At 35.8% G+C, this 19,296-nt stretch overlaps 3 protein-coding genes and 2 pseudogenes across 5 annotated transcripts; all 5 read left to right on the plus strand.

The window, feature by feature from the left end:
* Positions 1-1,886: 1,886 nt before the first annotated feature.
* Positions 1,887-7,126, plus strand: LOC103323897 (protein NPGR2-like). 2 transcript variants are annotated; one of them, XM_008225917.2, is made up of 6 exons: positions 1,887-2,058; positions 2,534-2,811; positions 3,706-3,958; positions 4,325-5,541; positions 5,896-6,049; positions 6,559-7,126. In XM_008225917.2, exons 2-6 carry the CDS (start codon positions 2,554-2,556, stop codon positions 6,873-6,875), a joined length of 2,199 nt encoding a protein of 732 aa, XP_008224139.2. In that variant the 5' UTR covers positions 1,887-2,058; positions 2,534-2,553; the 3' UTR covers positions 6,876-7,126. The 2 variants fall into 2 exon arrangements, with proteins under 2 accessions (XP_008224139.2, XP_008224140.2); XM_008225918.3 differs by lacking the exon at positions 1,887-2,058 and adding an exon at positions 2,218-2,358.
* A 2,457-nt stretch (positions 7,127-9,583) lies between these two features.
* LOC103323899 (large ribosomal subunit protein eL14z-like) lies at positions 9,584-11,615 on the plus strand. The gene is made up of 5 exons (XM_008225919.3): positions 9,584-9,704; positions 9,841-9,942; positions 10,835-10,964; positions 11,047-11,159; positions 11,341-11,615. The coding sequence occupies exons 1-5, from the start codon at positions 9,702-9,704 to the stop codon at positions 11,395-11,397; spliced, it is 405 nt and encodes a 134-aa protein (XP_008224141.1). The 5' UTR covers positions 9,584-9,701; the 3' UTR covers positions 11,398-11,615.
* Positions 11,616-12,272: 657 nt separating this feature from the next.
* LOC148919985 (uncharacterized) lies at positions 12,273-13,636 on the plus strand (annotated as a pseudogene). Its single transcript, XR_016123559.1, has 3 exons — positions 12,273-12,397; positions 12,508-12,665; positions 13,327-13,636. The product of XR_016123559.1 is annotated as an uncharacterized LOC148919985 (transcript).
* Positions 13,637-13,754: 118 nt separating this feature from the next.
* Positions 13,755-16,493, plus strand: LOC103323906 (uncharacterized). The gene is made up of 6 exons (XM_089046614.1): positions 13,755-13,894; positions 14,573-14,680; positions 14,767-14,869; positions 14,955-15,080; positions 15,673-15,866; positions 16,200-16,493. Exons 1-6 carry the CDS (start codon positions 13,809-13,811, stop codon positions 16,312-16,314), a joined length of 732 nt encoding a protein of 243 aa, XP_088902740.1. The 5' UTR covers positions 13,755-13,808; the 3' UTR covers positions 16,315-16,493.
* A 1,054-nt stretch (positions 16,494-17,547) lies between these two features.
* On the plus strand, positions 17,548-18,648 carry LOC103323907 (exopolygalacturonase pseudogene; annotated as a pseudogene).
* Positions 18,649-19,296: the final 648 nt, after the last annotated feature.

Here is a 19,296-nt window from a genome sequence, read left to right on the forward strand (position 1 = left end):
TTTTCTTGGAGCATAAACGGAGGCAAAGCCTGCAAGATGTTCGACAAAATGCCCCAAATAAGAGGCTGAGACAAAGAAAAACCTAACATATACATCCATTGATTTTTTTTTTATAAAGATAATGGGGGTTTTTTTTTTAGTACAAGAAATAGTCTAAATTACAAGGAATAATGATTTTTCTCACACACACACACACACACAATTATGATGTCATGGGAGTTTGAACATAAGACTTCTAGTTTGCAAGTCAAGGCTCATTTTCATTAGGCTAGACCCTATTGGCATGAATTCACCATTGATGATAAATATGAATATTGAATCATAACATAACATGTTTTAATTTTTTTTTTATTTATGATTCAAATTGTGTAACACCTATTATGTTTTGCTATGTAATATGAACACTCCATCAGGCTAAAGTGTTAGGGTGTCGGACACACAGACACGCGAACATGCCTCAGACACGACTTCGACACGGGTCAACAGTCAAGACACGTTTTGGACACAGTCAACTGAAGTCATGACAAGACATGGACCATTTTGAAAATTATAAAACAAAAACTAGGATCAAAACATAATTATTGAAACTATGTGGACATATTTAAAATATTTTTAAAAAGTGGGCTAAAAATGTAAACAATATATATTTTTAATTTTTTCTTTGTTCCTTCATAGCAGAGCTGGTATTTTTGGTTGACTTCTATTGATAGCAATTTGTTCGTGAGAGAAGCATCTTTTTGAGTGAGTAATTCATTCACTTTGTTTCTTTATTTATTTATTTATGCAAACTCGATTCTTATTTTATGAAGTGGGAAATCGTTTTTCTTATTTTGAAGATGATAGATCATATATGAAAAATGTGTGAAATTTGGTTTATGATGAATCATGAATATGTTTATCATTATTTATTTTATTTAGAGAAAGATGATTAATGCTAAGTTAACTCAAACGAGTATGAATCTGTTTTATGGTATTATGACATTGAAGTATTGAGTATGAAATTTCTTTAAAAATATATATAAATATATAATTTTATAATTTTATTAAAATTTATTATTATTTTAATTACCGTGTTCTACCCGTGTCCGTGTCCTAATTTTTTGAAATTTTTCGTATCGCCATGTCTTGTTTCTGTGTTCCCATAACTGTGTCTGTGCAACATAAATGTTTTGAATGAACAATACATGTCACTCGTACCTACACAAGTTTTTTTCATTAATTATGTGAGAGAGTTCAAAAAATTGTTTGGAATAAAGTTGGGTTCTATAGGGGGTGGTTGACAGAGAGGAGGGAAGATATAAGGCCATATGGATTGCTTAAAAATCACCTAAGTTGAATTAGTTAAAAACAAAAACAATAGAAAACAACTTCAATCTAAAGTACAAGAAATTCTTACCAAAAAAAAAAAAATAGAGTCATCGTTTCAATCATCTAAAGGCTCTGACCCAACCCAAAAAAAATGAAAAAAAAAGAAGAAAGAAGAAGAAAATCACCTAAAAGGGTTAAACATAGGGAAAAATGGAAGCTACCCAATACATGCAAGTGGGCAAAATGCTTGACAGACAGAGAGGGAAATTACCCTGCTGGGGCCGGCAGTTGACCAAATATAAAGTGGAATGGGGTTCATTTTCAAAGTGGGCCTGGGGGCATTTCCTTTCGAGTAGGCTGGCATTTCTTAAATTTAATTTAATAATGAATTATATTATTATTTTAAATTAGCAGGATGTAATTCTACGTTTTGAAGTGATTAACAGGTGCCCAAAATCTTCCCTCTGTTCACACCTTTGAATGAAGACTCAGGGGGTTAGATTTCATAATTTAATGCAACAAACTCTGAGCTCCAGAACTGTTAGGAATACATCAAGCAACACATACAAAGCAATATACAAGACTTTCCTGAGAAAAAGAATAAAAAAGGGGGGAAAAAGGGTTATTTTTGCTTTGGATTCTTGGGTAACAGGAGAAGTCCAACTGACCTTTCCTTGGATGAATTGGAGAGAGATGGATGGGGAAGTTGATGGCTTGTGGGCTCAGTCAATGCTTTTTGCCAACCAAAAGGTACTTTCTTGGAAGGTGTTTTGATCTCAGCGGTTTTTATGCTTTGATGGGGTTTTCTCTTACTTCAACTTTATGTTCCAAAATCATTGTGTTTTCTCTGACTGTGGTGTTGGGCGTGCTGAATTGAAACTGGGTTTTAAGTATTTCTGCATTTTAAATCTTCCTTTGTTTTTTCATCTTTAATGAGCTGGTGGGGTGATTAGTGTTTGCAATTGGTGATTGTTGGAGTCTATGAAGTGGGTTTCCAGAATACTTTGTGAATTTTCCATTTGAGTGGAAAGCTTGGAATTTTGTTTTCTGGTAATCAGAATTTTTGAGTAAACCATGTGTTTATTTATAGTGTCAATGGTTGTGTTTCTGATCATGATCTAAGAATGTATGACCTACTAGGGCTGCTCTGTCATGTATGTTCTTTGAAGAGCTCGGCTTTTCTCATTTCTTTCAATTTTTGTTGTTGGTGCTAATTTGGAAACAGCTCAATTGGAATGATCCGGTATGAGAACTAAAAAGTGGATGAATAAGAGAAGATTCAGTATTAAAGGGAGGTTGCATAAGATGCTCAAGTGTATGCGTTCAGGGGAGCAATTAAGGGTAGATGAAATTGCTCATTCATCTGACTCCCTGGCAACTCGGGACTATTCAGCTAGTGGTGGCTACTCCGGTCGAGCAGGTGAGATTGAAACAAAGGTGGATAATAGCAATATTGAAGAAGCTGAGTCTTCTTTGCGTGAGAGTGGTTATCTCAACTATGAGGTTGGTTGCAAATAAGTTTTGCATAGCTCTTACTTTCTTGTTGGCTTTTGTTTTACTCCCTTGTATGTAAACCATTATTGAATAAGTTGAACAACTTTAAGTCTTGAAAGAATCTGAATATCTTCATCACATGCTCGGAGCGGGTAGCAATTCATATTGTGGGACTGTTTCTTTGAGTTTATCCTTCTAATGGTTAATTTACGGTTATTAGCTGTTTTACTATATACTATATAACTCAAATGAGTTCCTTATTTAGAATCATCTTCAGCGAAATTAGATATCCGGAAATACAGTAAATAATTCAAGTACATAATTCCAATTTTGACAAAATCCTGAGTGCCATTGCTTGACATTTAGATGAAATTGGAAGTTTGCTTAAAAAAATTCCAAAGACGGTATGATAGATTTGTTATAGTCCATGAATATGCACTGCAAGCTCCACCTGTGATGAAATGTTTTTGAAGGGATTACACAGATGACATCAATTGTGAAGGCATGGTTGATGTTTGTGATAAATCAATGGCTTTAGTGATGCAGTGGTTTACTAGTTATTTTGTAATTTCCTTTTTTCTCTTCTGAGAACCAGGACCTTGAATGGTAGGACTTTTTGAAGCAGTGACTTATTGACTTTCACTGATTTCAAAAAATCACTAGTTTTGGATGATTATTATCATGGGGCACTCCACAGTGACACTGATCAAGGTTAAATAATTAGGCCAATTTTTCTCTTGATAGGAGTCTCTAACACTTTTCTATAATAGGAGATTCTTAGGATTACCCAAAATTACTTCATATCTGATCATCTGCATTGTTACAGTTATATGCTACTGTGGTTTGCTTGAATCTTCCATATTCAGATAATTATTAAAGCTGAGAGATTTGTATATTTTATAGGAAGCAAGAGCTCTATTAGGAAGGCTTGAGTATCAAAAAGGTAACACAGAAGCTGCTCTTCATGTATTTGAAGGAATAGACATTGCTGCTGTGATTCCCAAGATGAAAGTCTCCATTTCTAGAAGATGCGAGCCCAACAGACGTCGTTCTCAAAGTGATGCTGTCCCACCTATGTCTATGCATGCTGTTAGTTTACTCCTTGAAGCTATTTTTCTTAAAGCAAAGTCATTACAGGGTCTTGGACGGTTTGGAGGTATTCCTTCCATCTCCTGTTCAGTTTCCAATTCCTGGCTGTCTTATATATATTCATACTTTTGTGACTTTCTCCCGTCTTGTCTGGGATGTATTCATCTCATGAGCTTTGAATGAACCAGGGAACATCTTTTTGCTTCTAGAATTATAGGTAGTTTATAAAGGATATAACTATAGTCAATCACACAATTAGATTTCGAACCAAAACTGAAATTCTTACTTGTGTTTTGATACATTAACTTGCATAATTTGGTTGCTTCTGCTGAGCTTTATACATACAAGTTTAAGAACTTTGAAGATTATTGAGAAAGTACATTTTCATAATAATTTCTGCAGGGCTAATTTTACTTGCTGACCCATTTTGCAGAAGCTGCTCAATCATGCAAACTTATTTTGGATACTGTGGAATCTGCATTACCAGAAGGCTTGCCTGAAAACTTTGCTTCTGACTGTAAATTGCAAGAGACTGTAGGCAAAGCGGTTGAGTTACTTTCAGAGTTGTGGATACTTGCTGGGGCTCCCCAGGAGGCTATCTTATCATACCGGCAGGCTCTCCTCTATCATTGGAATCTTGACATTGAAGTTACTTCAAAGATAGAAAAAGAATTTGCAGTTTTTCTTCTGTACAGTGGTTGTGATGCAAACCCTCCAAATCTACGTTCACAGATGGAAAGCTCCTTTGTGCCAAGAAACAATATAGAAGAGGCTGTTCTGCTGTTGTTGATTCTTCTAAGGAAATTTGTTGCTGGAAGGATTGAATGGGACCCATCAATCCTTGATCATCTTTCTTTTGCCTTGTCCATTTCAGGGAAAATAAGGGCCCTAGCCCATCAGATTGAAGAATTGATTCCTGGAATTATGGGAAGACAAGAAAGATATTGCACCCTAGCACTCTGTTACTATGGGGAAGGTGATGACTTGGTTGCTTTGAATCTTTTAAGGAATGTTTTAAATAATCGAGAGAACACGGACTGCATTCTGGAATTATTACTGGCTTCTAAGATTTGCAGTGAGAATTTGGTTTGCATTGATGATGGGACCAAATATGCATACAAAGCACTTGGACGGTTGGATGGAAAATGTAGTCAAATGTTAAGTATTGCAAATTGCTTACTGGGTGTTTCCCTGTCGGTTAAATCCAGATCAGTCGCTTCTGATTCTGAAAGGATTTTGAAGCAGTCTGAAGCGTTACAAGCACTACAAACTGCTGAGAAAATTATGAGAGAAAGGAGTCCATATGTTGTATTTCATCTTTGTCTAGAACACGCTGACCAAAGGAAGTTAGATTTTGCACTTTATTATGCAAAGCAGCTATTAAAGCTTGAAGCTGGGTCCAGTACAAAAGCATATACTCTTTTGGCACGAATATTGTCAGCTCAAAAACGGTTCATTGATGCTGAGACTGTAATCAATGCTGCTCTAGATCAGACAGGGAAGTGGGATCAAGGAGAACTTCTGCGAACTAAAGCAAAACTCCATATTGCACAAGGCCAGCTGAAGAATGCCATAGAAACATATACCCATCTTCTGGCTGTTCTTCAAGTTCGGACTAAGAACTTAGGTGCTGAAAAGAGGCTTCTAAAGGTAATAGTAATTAATGGTGATACATTTATTTTGAACCCCTGCATGTTTGATATCTTTGAAAATCTGCTTTGCTGGCAAATCTTTTATTACTGTTAGCCAAAATCTGCATTCTTCCAGTACTTTAGCTGACTATAAAATTCATGGTTAGGTTTACTATAAAATTTGGGTTTCACAATATCTTACGCATTATTTCTTATTTGAGATGCATAAAATATGCTATTAAAAATAAACATTGAAGTGGAGGAGAGGGGTTTAGAGCTTAGCTTTGAGTCAGTACCCAATTAATGTTTACAGAAGACTGTTCCGAGGTAACAAATTGTTGAATATTTACATTTTTATTTTTACATGGTACAGAGTAGGAGCAAGATTAATAGAAGCTTGGAAATGGAGACGTGGCATGATTTAGCCAATTTATACACAAGCTTGTCACAATGGCGTGATGCTGAGGTCTGTCTTTCAAAATCCCAGGCTATCAATCCTCATTCTGCTTCTAGATGGCATTCTACAGGTATATTGCTACTAATATATTTATGTAATACTGGTACTCTTTCCATCTTGGATGCTTATATTGATGCCTTTATTACTTCCTGATACTCATTGTCTCTGGTAGCAGAGAATCTCAGTTCTTGAAATATAATTTTAAAGTACAAAGTGAAATCGCCATAGGGTGTAACTTTCGGACCAAATTATTCAAATTTGCAGTGCTATCTCTCTTTCATCAGCCTTCACTTCTGGCTTCCAGTAATTGAGTGGCAACTGCTTCTTTCAGTACTTATACAAAACAGTTGCTTCAAATAATGAACTTGTATTTTGATCTTGATCCTAAAAAGCCTTGCATTCAAGTTTTCAAAGTCATTTATCTTGAAGTCAGTTTGAATAAAAACTTTTTGCCATTTTTCTGATCCTCCCCACATTGAAAGGAAACCGTAGTACATTAGATGTTGAAAGACCAAAAATTTGTTCAAAACTAGGTAAGGACCTCTTGTTATGGGATTTAAAACTTGGTTATTTTGCTAGGTTTACTCTATGAAGCTAAGGGTCTCCACCAAGAAGCTTTAGAATCATTCAGGAAGGCATTAGATGTTGAACCCACTCATGTCCCAAGCTTGATATCCACTGCCTGTATTCTCAGACAGTTTGGTGGGCAATCATTGCCAGTAGTCAGAAGCTTTCTCATGGATGCACTACGAGTTGACAGAGGAAATCCTTCTGCTTGGTACAATCTCGGGCTGCTCTACAAAGCCGATGCAGGGGCATCAGCACTGGAAACTGCTGAGTGCTTTGAGGCGGCAGCTTTCCTTGAAGAACATGCACCAATTGAACCCTTCCGATGACCACCTATACTTCTGAACCTTCTAAACTATGTATGATTCTACTGCACCTTCTAAACTATGTATGATTCTTCTCCACCTTCGAAACCATGTATAATTCTTCTGCACCTTCTAAACTATGTATGATAGTCAATCAACCAGTGGTTTGTCAATTATACAAAAAGGTGAAAACATAGAATATGAAAAATTGTTGTACCCTCGTCTATGTTGAATTTGCTTCACCTGAAATTATATTGAGTTCTAATATTGCTCTATCTTGCGACCTCCTATGTACAAGCTGTTTGTTTGGTGTTTTTGATTTCTTTTCCTAAACAAGATGGTATGATTCTGGATTATCTAAAGCGCTTTTGTGATAATATTTCTTTGATGGACGCTATTTTCACCCTTGCCAAAGCTAGTAGGCAATAGGCATCATTTTTATTATTGAAACTTTTCAGCTCTATGCGGGTGGGGTGGCTAATTATTTCTCCAATACAGAGAGTATAACCAGTAACCTCAACACACACAGAACCACGAAACCTCGAGAATGTGAAGCCTAACCATGATTTTTCTAAAACCATAGTCCTGAATTAGAAGCTTAACCATGATTTTCCTAAACGTTAATTAGAAGCTTAAGCGTGACATGTATTTGCTAACATCTTAATGAACAATCAAAAGTTGAAATGATATCATTTCGTGGCATGAAAAGCAGAAACATCTAATACGAAATTCATGTGTTACTACCTTCACCTTGCTAGCAAGTTGTAATAAATGCATCCCCTTATTTCAACGTTAATGCAGAAGCTGCCGTATCTTGCAAATAGATCTGCAATAATGGACCAGAAGTAATAGCCATTAGATCATTAGAAAGTTTCAGATCTGATAGCTTTCATACCACTTTTGTGAGAAGTACAAGGCATGCTCTGCATGAATTTATGTGCACATATATCTTACATGTCAATGAGCAACCATGACAAATGTTCAGCTTTTGATCATTTAAAGGGCTGTATCAATTATGTAAATGACAGCATTGTTTTTCAGACTTAGATTCATTTTCTTGATTTAAAGGGCTGGATCAATGATGTAAAGTCAGCTTTAGATTCATGTTCATTATAACATTAAAGTAAATATCTTATGAAATATTCGAGGAAAGAATGACAGGAAAAACACCATACCAATCTTGGCTGGGTAGAATTTGATTTTAAAATTTTACTGAACTAGAGGCTCCTACAAGCCCATGATCCAACCCGAACCTGCCAATTGAAAAGAAAAGAAGCCACAAAGCTTGGCATGAAAAGCACAAATTTTATTTGTGCTCTTTGTTTCAAACAGCACAGATAACTGGGCTCTATGTAGATGGCCACGGTGTAGCCATTTTAAAGTGATCAGTCTCTTCTATAGCAGTTTCCATTGATTATAGAGCACAAATGTGTTGCTTTGTAGCAGGTATTTAGAGCACGAATGAAGTATTTGTGCTTTAATTTTGACAAATGATTAAAGTGTTAGATGGACTGATTTGACACTTGTGAGCTGATCATCTATACTTGTTAAATATTCTATTTAAAGAGTTTAGCCGCGAGGATATATTTGTAAGGTTTGGAGGCTTGAGAAAGGTTTGATACTTGGATTTTAGGGTTTGGTGGCTCAAATTCATTTTTGGAATACTAAAATAATTTTTGAAAAATTGAAACTATTTTTAAAATATATTCATAAATTGAAAATAAATTTAAGGTCCACAAAATTATCTTTAATAAGTAAATATAATTAATTCGTATTTATGAACTAATTTATGAAATTAATTAAAATAATAAAATAATAATAATTCATTAAATAAAGAATAATTAATATAATTAAAATAAGGCTAATATATTACTTAATTACAAATATTAAACTAAACAAACTAATTTTGAAAAAGCAGGTGTCAATAGAAGACATAAGCTTAGTGCACACGAACTGTACAAGCAGAGCCGTCCCAAGAACGTCAGGCTTGTATTCCAAGAAACAACATTACAGCTCGAACCGAAGGTTTTAACCATTTAGGGTTATTTAATTAATATAATTAGTAATTAGCTTTTAGTAATTATTTGTTTAGTGAATACTTAGTATTGAAATATTTTAATTATTTTTATAAATTACTTAATAAATAGTAATTAATTATTTTGAATTATTTTGTGCACTTATAATTTATTTTGAATTAGAATGGAAATATTTTAATTAGTTTCAGAAAAGGCCAAAAGAAGAACTCAATTGTTAGTTTATTCAATTCGGCCATATTTGTATGTTCTTTTCGGTTATTTTTTTTCTTCCGATTTTTAATGTTAAAGGAAATTATGGATTTTATCTCGCGTTTTAGAAATTAAAGACTAATTTGAAGCAATGGTACTTTAACTTATTAAAAAGTTACATTTTAGTCCTTAGACTTATCATTTAGTTTATATAGTCCTTATTAACCGGTCTAGCTCAGAAGAAAAGGACTTTGATTTGCAGACTTGTAATCTCATGTTCAAATTCTCATGGTATCATAGTAGTGTATGAGGAATCCCTCTCCTCTTAGTTTAGACTATAGTTTGTACTCAAAAGTTTCTATATAGTCCTTCAAAATAGTAATTATTAAATACTTGAAATAAAATTCCTAATGTATCCCTAGTTACGATAAAATTGATAGAAATAAAGGACTAAATGTGCGAATATAATCAAGTTGAAGGACTTCGAGAATAATTGCTCTAAATAATTTCTAATTTACCGTAACAAAAACCCTAAATCCCCAACCTTTGCTTCATTTGCTTTTCTACGCTCCGCCTCCCTCCTTGCTCAAAGTTCTCACAGTGGCACACTTGACCAGAACAAAAAATGGTGAGCTCTCTCTAGTCCTCCTCCCTCGTCCATACGAAGTCGTTTGCCTTCTGTTAACTCGCTTTGTTTGTACGATCTCGTGCCGTTCTTCTTTAATCTCATTCTGCTTTGTTTCTTCTTGTTTTTGTTTGGATAGCCTTTCAAGAGATACGTCGAGATCGGGAGGGTGGCTCTCGTTAACTACGGCGAGGACTATGGGAAACTCGTCGTCATTGTCGACGTCCTTGACCAGAACCGAGTACCTTCTCTTTCCTTTTTTCTCTTATCAAGTTTTCAATTTTTGTTAATTTTGTATTGCGTTCTGTTTGGCAACTGAGGGAATTGTAGGAAATAAATTTTGGGATTCATGCTTTACTGTTAACTTAGCACGTTGGCTAGTATTTTCTGAGCTACCAAGCTGAGATTTTTTCTTCATGAGCTGGGTTATTTTTTTGTATTTTGTATTTTTGAAACTCCTACCAGCGGATAGATTTACATCAAACTAAACGATTCCTTAAACATTAATGGTTTTCTTGTATTTGATTATGTGAATGTTGCAATTCAACTGAAAGCTTGATTTGATATTAAATAAAGGGGTTTAGTGTGAAATATGAATACTTGAGAGTTTGTTTTTCTTCCTTGTGTTGTATATGCCCACTTCTCTGATGTATCCTGCGATTTCTTTTGGTTTTCCGAAGCTGGTAATAACTATTTTGCTCATTAGAAGTATAATATGACTACCAGGGGCTTTTCTTGGTTCTCTATTTGCTGGGAAGTGGTTATTCTTGTCAGAATTTCTTTTGCATTGATTAGAAGGGTTAAATCTTTTAGCAGCACATAACCCTCTTTACTAGGGCTTTTCTTGGTTTGTAAGTGGGGAAATTTGGAGATATGAACTTTTCATTTAAGTCCAAATGTTAACATGATTTCCAATCCAACCTAAATCGATTGGGTTTGTCTAGTTTATTAATGATTTGGTTGGTGTTGGTCTGGTAAATCACGACTGCAGAATTTTGGGTTGGTATTGTATTGGGCTTCAATCTGTTCCAACCCGACCTCTGCCCATCCCTAGTTGTATGTTCGGTTAACATGCTTCACATCTCCTTCAACATATTTATAATGTTTCTTCTATTGTTAATTGTCCTCTGTAGGCTCTTGTTGATGCCCCTGATATGGTGAGATCCCAAATGAATTTCAAGAGACTTTCCCTAACTGACATCAAAATTGACATCAAAAGGGTCCCCAAGAAGAAGGAACTGCTTGCTGCCATGGAGGCTGCTGGTAAGCTCAATAACTCTTAAACATTGATGGTCTTGTTTTCATGTCATACTTTCCTATTCGATAATTGTATATATGTTGGTAGATGTGAAGAAGAAGTGGGAGAATAGCTCTTGGGGTAGGAAGCTGATTGTTCAGAAGAGAAGGGCGGCTCTTAATGACTTTGATCGATTCAAGCTCATGCTCGCTAAGATTAAGGTTGGTTATGCCATAAACAAATACTTATGTTTTAACTATGAGTTCCTTTATGCAAAAGTGTCCTATATTTCCTTTATTAGCCACTGTTTCGTATGAGTCTTATGGATGGATGTTTGCTATTAGTTTCTTTGTCTTTGTCATGTTGAACCCTCCGGAGCTAATCGGTTTTCCTTATTTGCAGAGAGCTGGGCTGGTGAGAACCGAGCTTGCAAAACTGAAGAAGGAGAGTGCATCTTAGGAAATATCATGATATTTAGTTTACAATTTTGTCATGGATTTTCTTTTGAAAGCTTTATGTTTGAATGTAATCCCTTTGTTTTTCTTCAATCAATTTTAGTTTTCAGATCATTGTTGTTTCTAGTATTGTTGACAAATGTTGGCGCATCTCTTGATTAATTCTGCCAGTCTGTTTTCACATATAGAATACCAGTTTCTTGTATGGATTTTTATGCTCTATTTTGGTGCACGCTTTGTATTATTCGTCATTCTGCACCCAGGAGGTGGCATAACACAAAAGAGTTGGTATATCAACAAATTGTGAACTGAGCTGAAATTAGATTGATTGTCTGTGGTGCGGTTCACTACATAACAGTTGTGGTGCTGAGTTTAATTAGTTCCTATACAATTTGGGAGCAAGATTAGTGATTTCAACTGTTCAATTTTCTGCAATAGTCTGCGCAAAACAGATTTGGCTTGAATTCTTTACCTTTGTTCTTGGCAAGGCAAATCGAATTCTGAAGACCAATATCTGCTTTCCACTAATCCTCTCTCACACCACTAAAGCCAACTCTAATTGCAAGGGGTTTGTAATTCAAGTGTTTAAAGCGTTTCAATGTTTGTGCGTAAAATACAAAATAATTATAAAAAAATTGTGTTTTACAAACTCATAATAATGGCATAATTTCACTCTTTCCCAACCAAAATAGGAATGAAGTGGTTAATAACTTAATAATATCTCATCTCAATCTTTCCCAATTAAAATTGGAATGAAGTGGTTATATCTCACTCAATCTTTCCCAATCAAATTAACTTCATATATTATTCTTCTCTCCATAAACCCTCACAAGATTTTGAGTTCGTTATCACAGTCCGTACGAGAAGAAGCCTCTTCAGGTGACTGAAACGATCTCATCCTCTTTCTTTCAAAGTCCGTTTCTCAAAACATCCTTTGGGTTCAGGTTAATTATGGCCGACGTCCAAGGTCTCATCAATGACTTTGCCACCAAGCTCAGCAAACGGTGCGTTTTGAACTGTTTCTGCTACGTGTATCTTTCTATACATGCATGTGCCGGCTCTGTATTGTGTTATGTGTTTTTTGTTTGGTTAGAGTTGTTTAATGTGGTGGCAGGAAGGTGGAGGGTTCGAGGGAGACTGCTCGGATGACGGCGGAGTTGCTTCGGACGTTAATATCGCAACAGAAGATGACATCATCCACAAACCATGCCGCCGTTCTTATTGACGCCGTCAGAGGTGTTGGCCGGCGGCTTATTGATGCAAATCCTGTTGGTATGTTCTTTTAGAATTAGAAGTTTTACTTAGGAAAATTGATTAAATTACAATTTCTATTTTTAATTAATTAAGTTAAGAAAATACCCGAGGAACTGATAACGTTTGGGATGTGATTAGAACAGAAACTGTTCGTGTAATTGTTATAGTAGTAAATGTTACCAAACTTACAATTGCCAAGGTGTCTGTCTTGTTATCTACTTTGGCTGAAAAATTTGCAACTCATACTGAAAACCTAGGTTGCGGATATTTGTAATCTGTCAAAATATTCTCTTGTCGAATAGTCTGGCATATTATGTTGTCAGATTGAACCATGGCCATAGAATAGGTGGATACATGTCCCAATGTGCGGTTCTGATTTATAATATAGTAACATAACACACCTGATATAGCTATAGCAAAAACATTACCCTTTTAATTGAAATTAAATATATTACATAAGCACATGTCAGATTAGCTTTTAGAGTATCATCATCACAAGTTTTTAACTTTCAAGATCATAATCAAACATCATATGTAAATCTGCATACACAATGTATGACTAGTAATGACAGGACGTTCCGCACGTCCCAAGATGGCCCTAAGTCTTGTTCAAGTACATGAGAGCTATGAATTTGTTATGTGATTATAATGACTACGTTTTGGCATGGTGGAATTGCAGAACTTGCTGTTGGGAACATTGTGAGGCGTGTTTTGTATATTATTAGAGAGGAGGAGCTTTCACTTCAAGCTGGAGAATTGACTTTATCCCCCAAGGCAGTGATAAAGAAATTGATGAGGAAGATGATAAACTTTTCCTGTCGTCTGCTGCTACTTATCAAAGAATTCTGCACCCACCTTCATTGTCTACGCTGCTTGGGAGCAAACCCGACATGCCACCAGCTTACCATCCTTCAGCTTCAAGGAATCATGATATTGAGGGAAAAGGCAAGTTTGAGGTATCCTTGTCGTTCATATCTAAGATCCCGTAACACTTTGTTATCAAAGAATATATCATTGCTTTTGTTATTATTTACCTGAGAGTACAATAAGCGTCCAATAAAAACAAATTTAGGCATTTAAGAAAAGTATTTTAAAACTAAATTGCAGTTGTCCTTTACAGCTGATAAAAGTCCAGGCAGCTTGACATTGAAGCGCCATATCATGGAGGCAGTAAATGATCTCATTGAAGATATAAAAACTTGCCATGAGCAGATTGCAGATCAGGCAGCGGAGCTAATCCATCAGAAGTAATTTTTCTTTCACACTATGAACATATTTCTGCTACGGATTTTCTTCACATATTTAAACAATCTCCTGAAATTTTGTTTTCTCCTCATATCCATTTGATTTATGATATGTGCATTCTAGCTTCAAAAAAAATTTGATGTCATATTTTGTGAATACTCTGTTCTGATCCTCTGATCCATATCATTCCTTCTTGATTGAATCCATCCTTTGCAGTCATATGTATATGGTTATGGTCCCTCTGATTGTGAAGGATGATATTCAGGTGGATTATATCCCTATAAATTCAGTTGAAAAGACTTTACATGCAAAAAATAAACAAGGTTGTTATATACTGTCGGTTTTACATCCATATTGAATTGGTTTGGGTGGAACATCATTATTAGTTTATTCCTGCCTTAAATATCTTAGCTCTGCTGCTCGGTAGCTCATATAACTTATGCATCTTAGTTGGCATGCAACCTCCCTTAGTTAAGAAGAAATAATTAGCCAACTGAAGCTTGTAGACAGCCCAATGAACAAATATTATGAAGTGGAGATTTTTGTTCCTCTTGATTAAATGCCTACTTGCACAGTGATCTATTGATAGACATGTTTCCTCAGATAGACAGTTGAACTTGTCGTATATGTGTTGCTTATGAATATTTACTGGCTTCATTACAACTGCAACTGTTTTTCAGCGAGGTGGTACTAACCTTAGGCCACTCAAGAACTGTGAAGAAGTTCCTATGTGCTGCGAAGGAGAAGAAACGATCGTTCCAGGTGGTCGTTGCTGAGGGTGCTCCAAAGTATGTACATGATTAGAACCTACTTGTTGATTAATTGATCTTTCACTCTTTTTTTGTGGCTTGTTGCTTACTTGGTTTTTGCGTAGGTATCTTGGACATGTTCTTGCAAAAGGGCTGGCTGCAAAAGGTTTACAAACTACAATGATTGCCGACTCTTCAGTGTTTGCCATGATTTCACGAGTAAACATGGTAATTTTTAACTTTGCTTACTCTTTTACTTCTGTGCTAATGCTATGTAGAATCTAGCTGTACTTATCAAAAACTTCGCGTACAGGTTGTAGTTGGGGTTCATGCTGTGATGGCCAATGGTGGAGTCATAGCTCCTGTTGGCATGAACATGGTTGCACTTGCTGCAAGAAAGCATGCTGTTCCATTTGTCGTGGTTGCTGGCACTTATAAGGTATTGGCATGAAAAAACTTGTACACGTTTACTGAACTTTTGCAAAAAAATTGAAGAATTTCAATACTAAAAGGGAAATAGCCTTTCAGTATATATGTCAGACCAATCAATTAAGTATACGGATGCATTATTGCAGTAATGCTCTTCGTCTTTGTTCACTTAACATTTAGCTGTTCATCATTTTTTTTTAAAATTGTAGAAGATCTCAAAACTCAATGTATATAAAGAACAAATTTAATCTTCTATGGATGTTCTGATGCTTACCAAGAAACTAAATAAAAAAAGAATGAATGTTGATTTAGATGCCACAGTCTATATCAACAATACTATTAACTACCGATCTCATTAGAACTCCTTAGAACTTTACATTTTTATGGTAAGGAGTTTCTATCCTGTCATGCTGAAACTTTTAGACATGTATTGCTGATTTCTGGGCAGCAATTTATGGATGAAGACTGGAGATCAGTGCAAAGCTTCTGTTTTGCAATTTTAGGATTATAAATTTGCTGCTTAATAACACATTCTACTGATATTTTGTGTTTTCTTCCCCTATTAATTTATATTGTCTTGTCATTTCCTTGTTTTTTTACAGTTGTGTCCTTTGTATCCAAATAATCCGGAGGTTTTGCTGAATGATATGAGATGCCCATCGGAACTCTTATCTTTTGGGGAATTCTCAGATTGCATGGATTTTAGTATCGGCAGCGGAGCTCCTCTTCTTCATGTTCTTAATCCTGCATTTGATTATGTGCCACCAGAACTAGTCAGTCTTTTTGTCACTGATACGTAAGACCATTCTTTTTCCTATCCTTTTGTGCAGAATTAATTTGAAGTTCCATTCGTATTCTACTATAGTGCAATTGCTATTTCATTCAAAACGTTCAATCTTAGCTTTCTGTTCAATATACAACTGCAGTTACTTTGCTTTAGGTAGTTGTCTTGCACGACTATGATGGGATGCCAAGCAAAAACAACTTGCACGACATCCCAAGCAATCATTCCCCTTTCGCTATAAACTGAAAATTATACTACTAAATTCAACTTTAAGTGCTTGCAAATCTTTCCTTTCATTTCTTTAACTCATGATTTTTTTTTCATTTTCCTGAACTTCCTCTGCAGTGGGGGGCATACTCCATCATTCATCTATAGGCTTATTTCTGAATTTTATTCTGCTGATGATTTGGCTTTGCAACAAAAACTGCTTCCTGAAAGTGTACATTCTAATTCCATATAGAGGAGCTATTTTTTCTCTTTATAATGTAAGTCCTAGATACTATAGCTTCATTTTACTTTTTCCGGCATACTGATTATGTCTATCAGTGTGCCTCTAGAGACATTCAGATATCTCATGATTTTGGTATATTTATACGTATTACATTTAAAATCATGGTTATTAAATATCAAGACTAGGCACTATTTGCCCCAAAGATGAAAAGTTTAGTTTGGATTAGTCAAACTTGCTTAGAAGACATTGATGCATGATTTCCCCTAAAGATGAACAGTGTATTTTAGATTAGTCAAACTTACGCTGATAAATTTGTTTCATTTTTCAAAGTCAAGATAAAGGGTCCAAATACCAACTTCCAATTAATTTGCTCTCCAGACCGCATTTGGAACCCCCTAAATTTTGTCCAAAGAAGCAGATAAGTTGCATCAGAAAAGCAGAACATAAAGACACAGAATGCTAGCAGGAAAATAAAAAGAAAAAACCAACACAGCAAAGATATAAGAAAATAATTTGCTTTGCTTACCGAGTTATAGGATAGCTCTCTACTACAGAAGTGATAATTATTGTCTCAGTTTTTATCAGTGTTCCATGAACCAACCCTCTTGAAGAAATTTTTTACAGATATTATGCAACGATAAGTTTGGTCTTACAAGCCTCTACCTGCCTGCTTTAGTTTGATGTTTAATAATATCCGACTGCTTCCTCGTTTTGTTATGATTATTCTGGGAAGCGAGCTAGGTCAGAAAGTGATACAGTAGAAGGAAAAGGTAATTCAGAAACTTGGAATTTTTATTTTCTTTGATTTTCATCAAAATTAATACAGTGGAAGGATCAAAATCAAGCTGGCATGCTAATCCCAGCTTCAATTGGCCAAGCTTGGGGAGAATGAATGCCCTCTTGTTGGCTTTGGACTGGTTGTAGGCCAAGAAAAGCATTAGAGTAGAAACTGATGCATTTTCTGGACAACGATGAATTAGTGAACGCATGTTTTAACACAAGCAATTTATTTGCAAAGATTAAATATATTAGTATTTGATAGCTCATCAGAACATGTGAAGGTATCTGACCGAAGAAAAAAGACCGGTACACGCACCACAAAATAAAAAAATAAAAATCAAAGAACACAACAATTATCTTTAGTACTTTCCACTTCTTTAACACAGCAGAGGTGGCATAGGCAAGAGCTTTCGTCACGCGAGTAATGGTCTTACAAGCCTCTACCTGCCTGCTAGTGTGTTTGACGTGACGAGTGCAACATACGGTGCAAAGCCTGGCTCTGATGTCAGTAATGCCTTGGCCAAGGCTTGGAGTGATGCATGTGCATTGCCATCGGCGAGTAAAGTTGTTGTTCCGAGTGGGACATACAAGTTAAAAGAAGCAACTTTCAGAGGCCCCTATAAGGCTCCTATTGAGATGCAAGTTCAAGGCACATTGCAGGCTCCAGCAGACGCTAGCCAACTCACAAGACCGGATACTTGGGTTGGTTTTAGTACATTGACATGCTCACCTTATTAGGTGGTGGGATTTTAATGGCCAAGGAGCACTTGCTTGGAGTCAAAATGACTGCCACAAAAACAAAAATTGCAAACCTATTCCCGTTAATCTGCGGTTCGAATTCATCACCAATTCCAAAGTTTAGGACATAACTTCACTTAACAGCAAAAATTTCCACATGCTTATTTTCCGGTGCAACCATACTATGTTTCAACATCTTACCATCACAGCACCTAGCGAGAGCAGAAACACAGATGGAATCCATATCGGGGCTTCGACTAGTGTTTCTATTGGTGATGACTCCCACCAAATTACAGTGACTGATGTTACTTGTGGGCCAGGCCATGGAACAAGCATTGGAAGCCTTGGAAGATATAAGGAAGAAAAGGATGTGACCGGGATCATAGTTAAGAACTGCACCCTGACTAATACGCGGAACGGTGTGAGAATCAAAACATGGATTCTCCTTCGCCTAGCACTGCCTTAGATATGCACTTTGAGGATATTATCATGGTTAATGTCAATAACCCTATCCTCATAGACCGATTTTGCTGCCCATATACTCGGTGTGACCAAAAGCCTCCGTCAAAAGTTAAGATCAGCATTAATGTCAGCTTCAAGAACATTAAGGGCTCATCTTTCACTCCACTTGCAGTCAAGCTTGTATGTACCAGGGGCATACCGTGTGAGAATGTGGAGTTGACTAACATTGATCTCACCTACGGTGGAAACCAAGGCGCTCTTACCTCTCTGTGTTCTAATGTCAAGCCCAGAATTACTGGCGTGATAAAGGCTCTTGCTTGTGCTACATCATCCTTGGCACCTCTTCCTTTATCCAAGAAGTAGACAGCACTAATTAACGTTCTCTATGCAAAAATTACTGTGTTCTACGTTGCTTTTGTGCTACATGTTCTCTCCTTTGTATCAAGATAAATAAATACACAACACACTTTTCATCAATGCCAACAGGATTTAGAGCCCTCTTATAGCATTGTTGACTTGTTTGATCCCAATTTTCATCACTGAAAACTTCCCTTGTGAATTTGCCAGTAACACCACATGATATTTCTGTGTCTTATATGAAAAACGACCGGATAAATTCAGAGTTTTTTTTTTCTCATAATCTTTTTGGCATGCTGTTGATGGAAAAAAAAAAAAAAAAAAAAAGGAAGAAGAAGCCATTCTTACATTTTTACTGTGGTCTGAAAATAAAATCGTGATTTTCTTCGCTGACACTATGATTTTTGGTGTAAATCAACCTCAACCAACATTCGACAGCAAAAAAATATGCAAGCCACTTTTTCAAGTTAGAAAATTTGAAAGGATGTTATATTTGTAGAAATATGCATGTCAATTTTGTCCCTACTCTTTATACAATATTTTAATATGGTTGAAGTTTAATTACTATTTTAATACTTATAAAAAGTTTCCATTTCGATCAACTCTAAAGCATAGGCAGACGGTTTCTATTTCTATTATCATCAATAATACTAA

The sequence above is a fragment of the Prunus mume genome, linkage group LG2 (genome assembly GCF_029339155.1).
Source record: "Prunus mume cultivar Tortuosa linkage group LG2, ASM2933915v1, whole genome shotgun sequence".
NCBI classification, from domain to species: Eukaryota; Viridiplantae; Streptophyta; class Magnoliopsida; order Rosales; family Rosaceae; genus Prunus; species Prunus mume.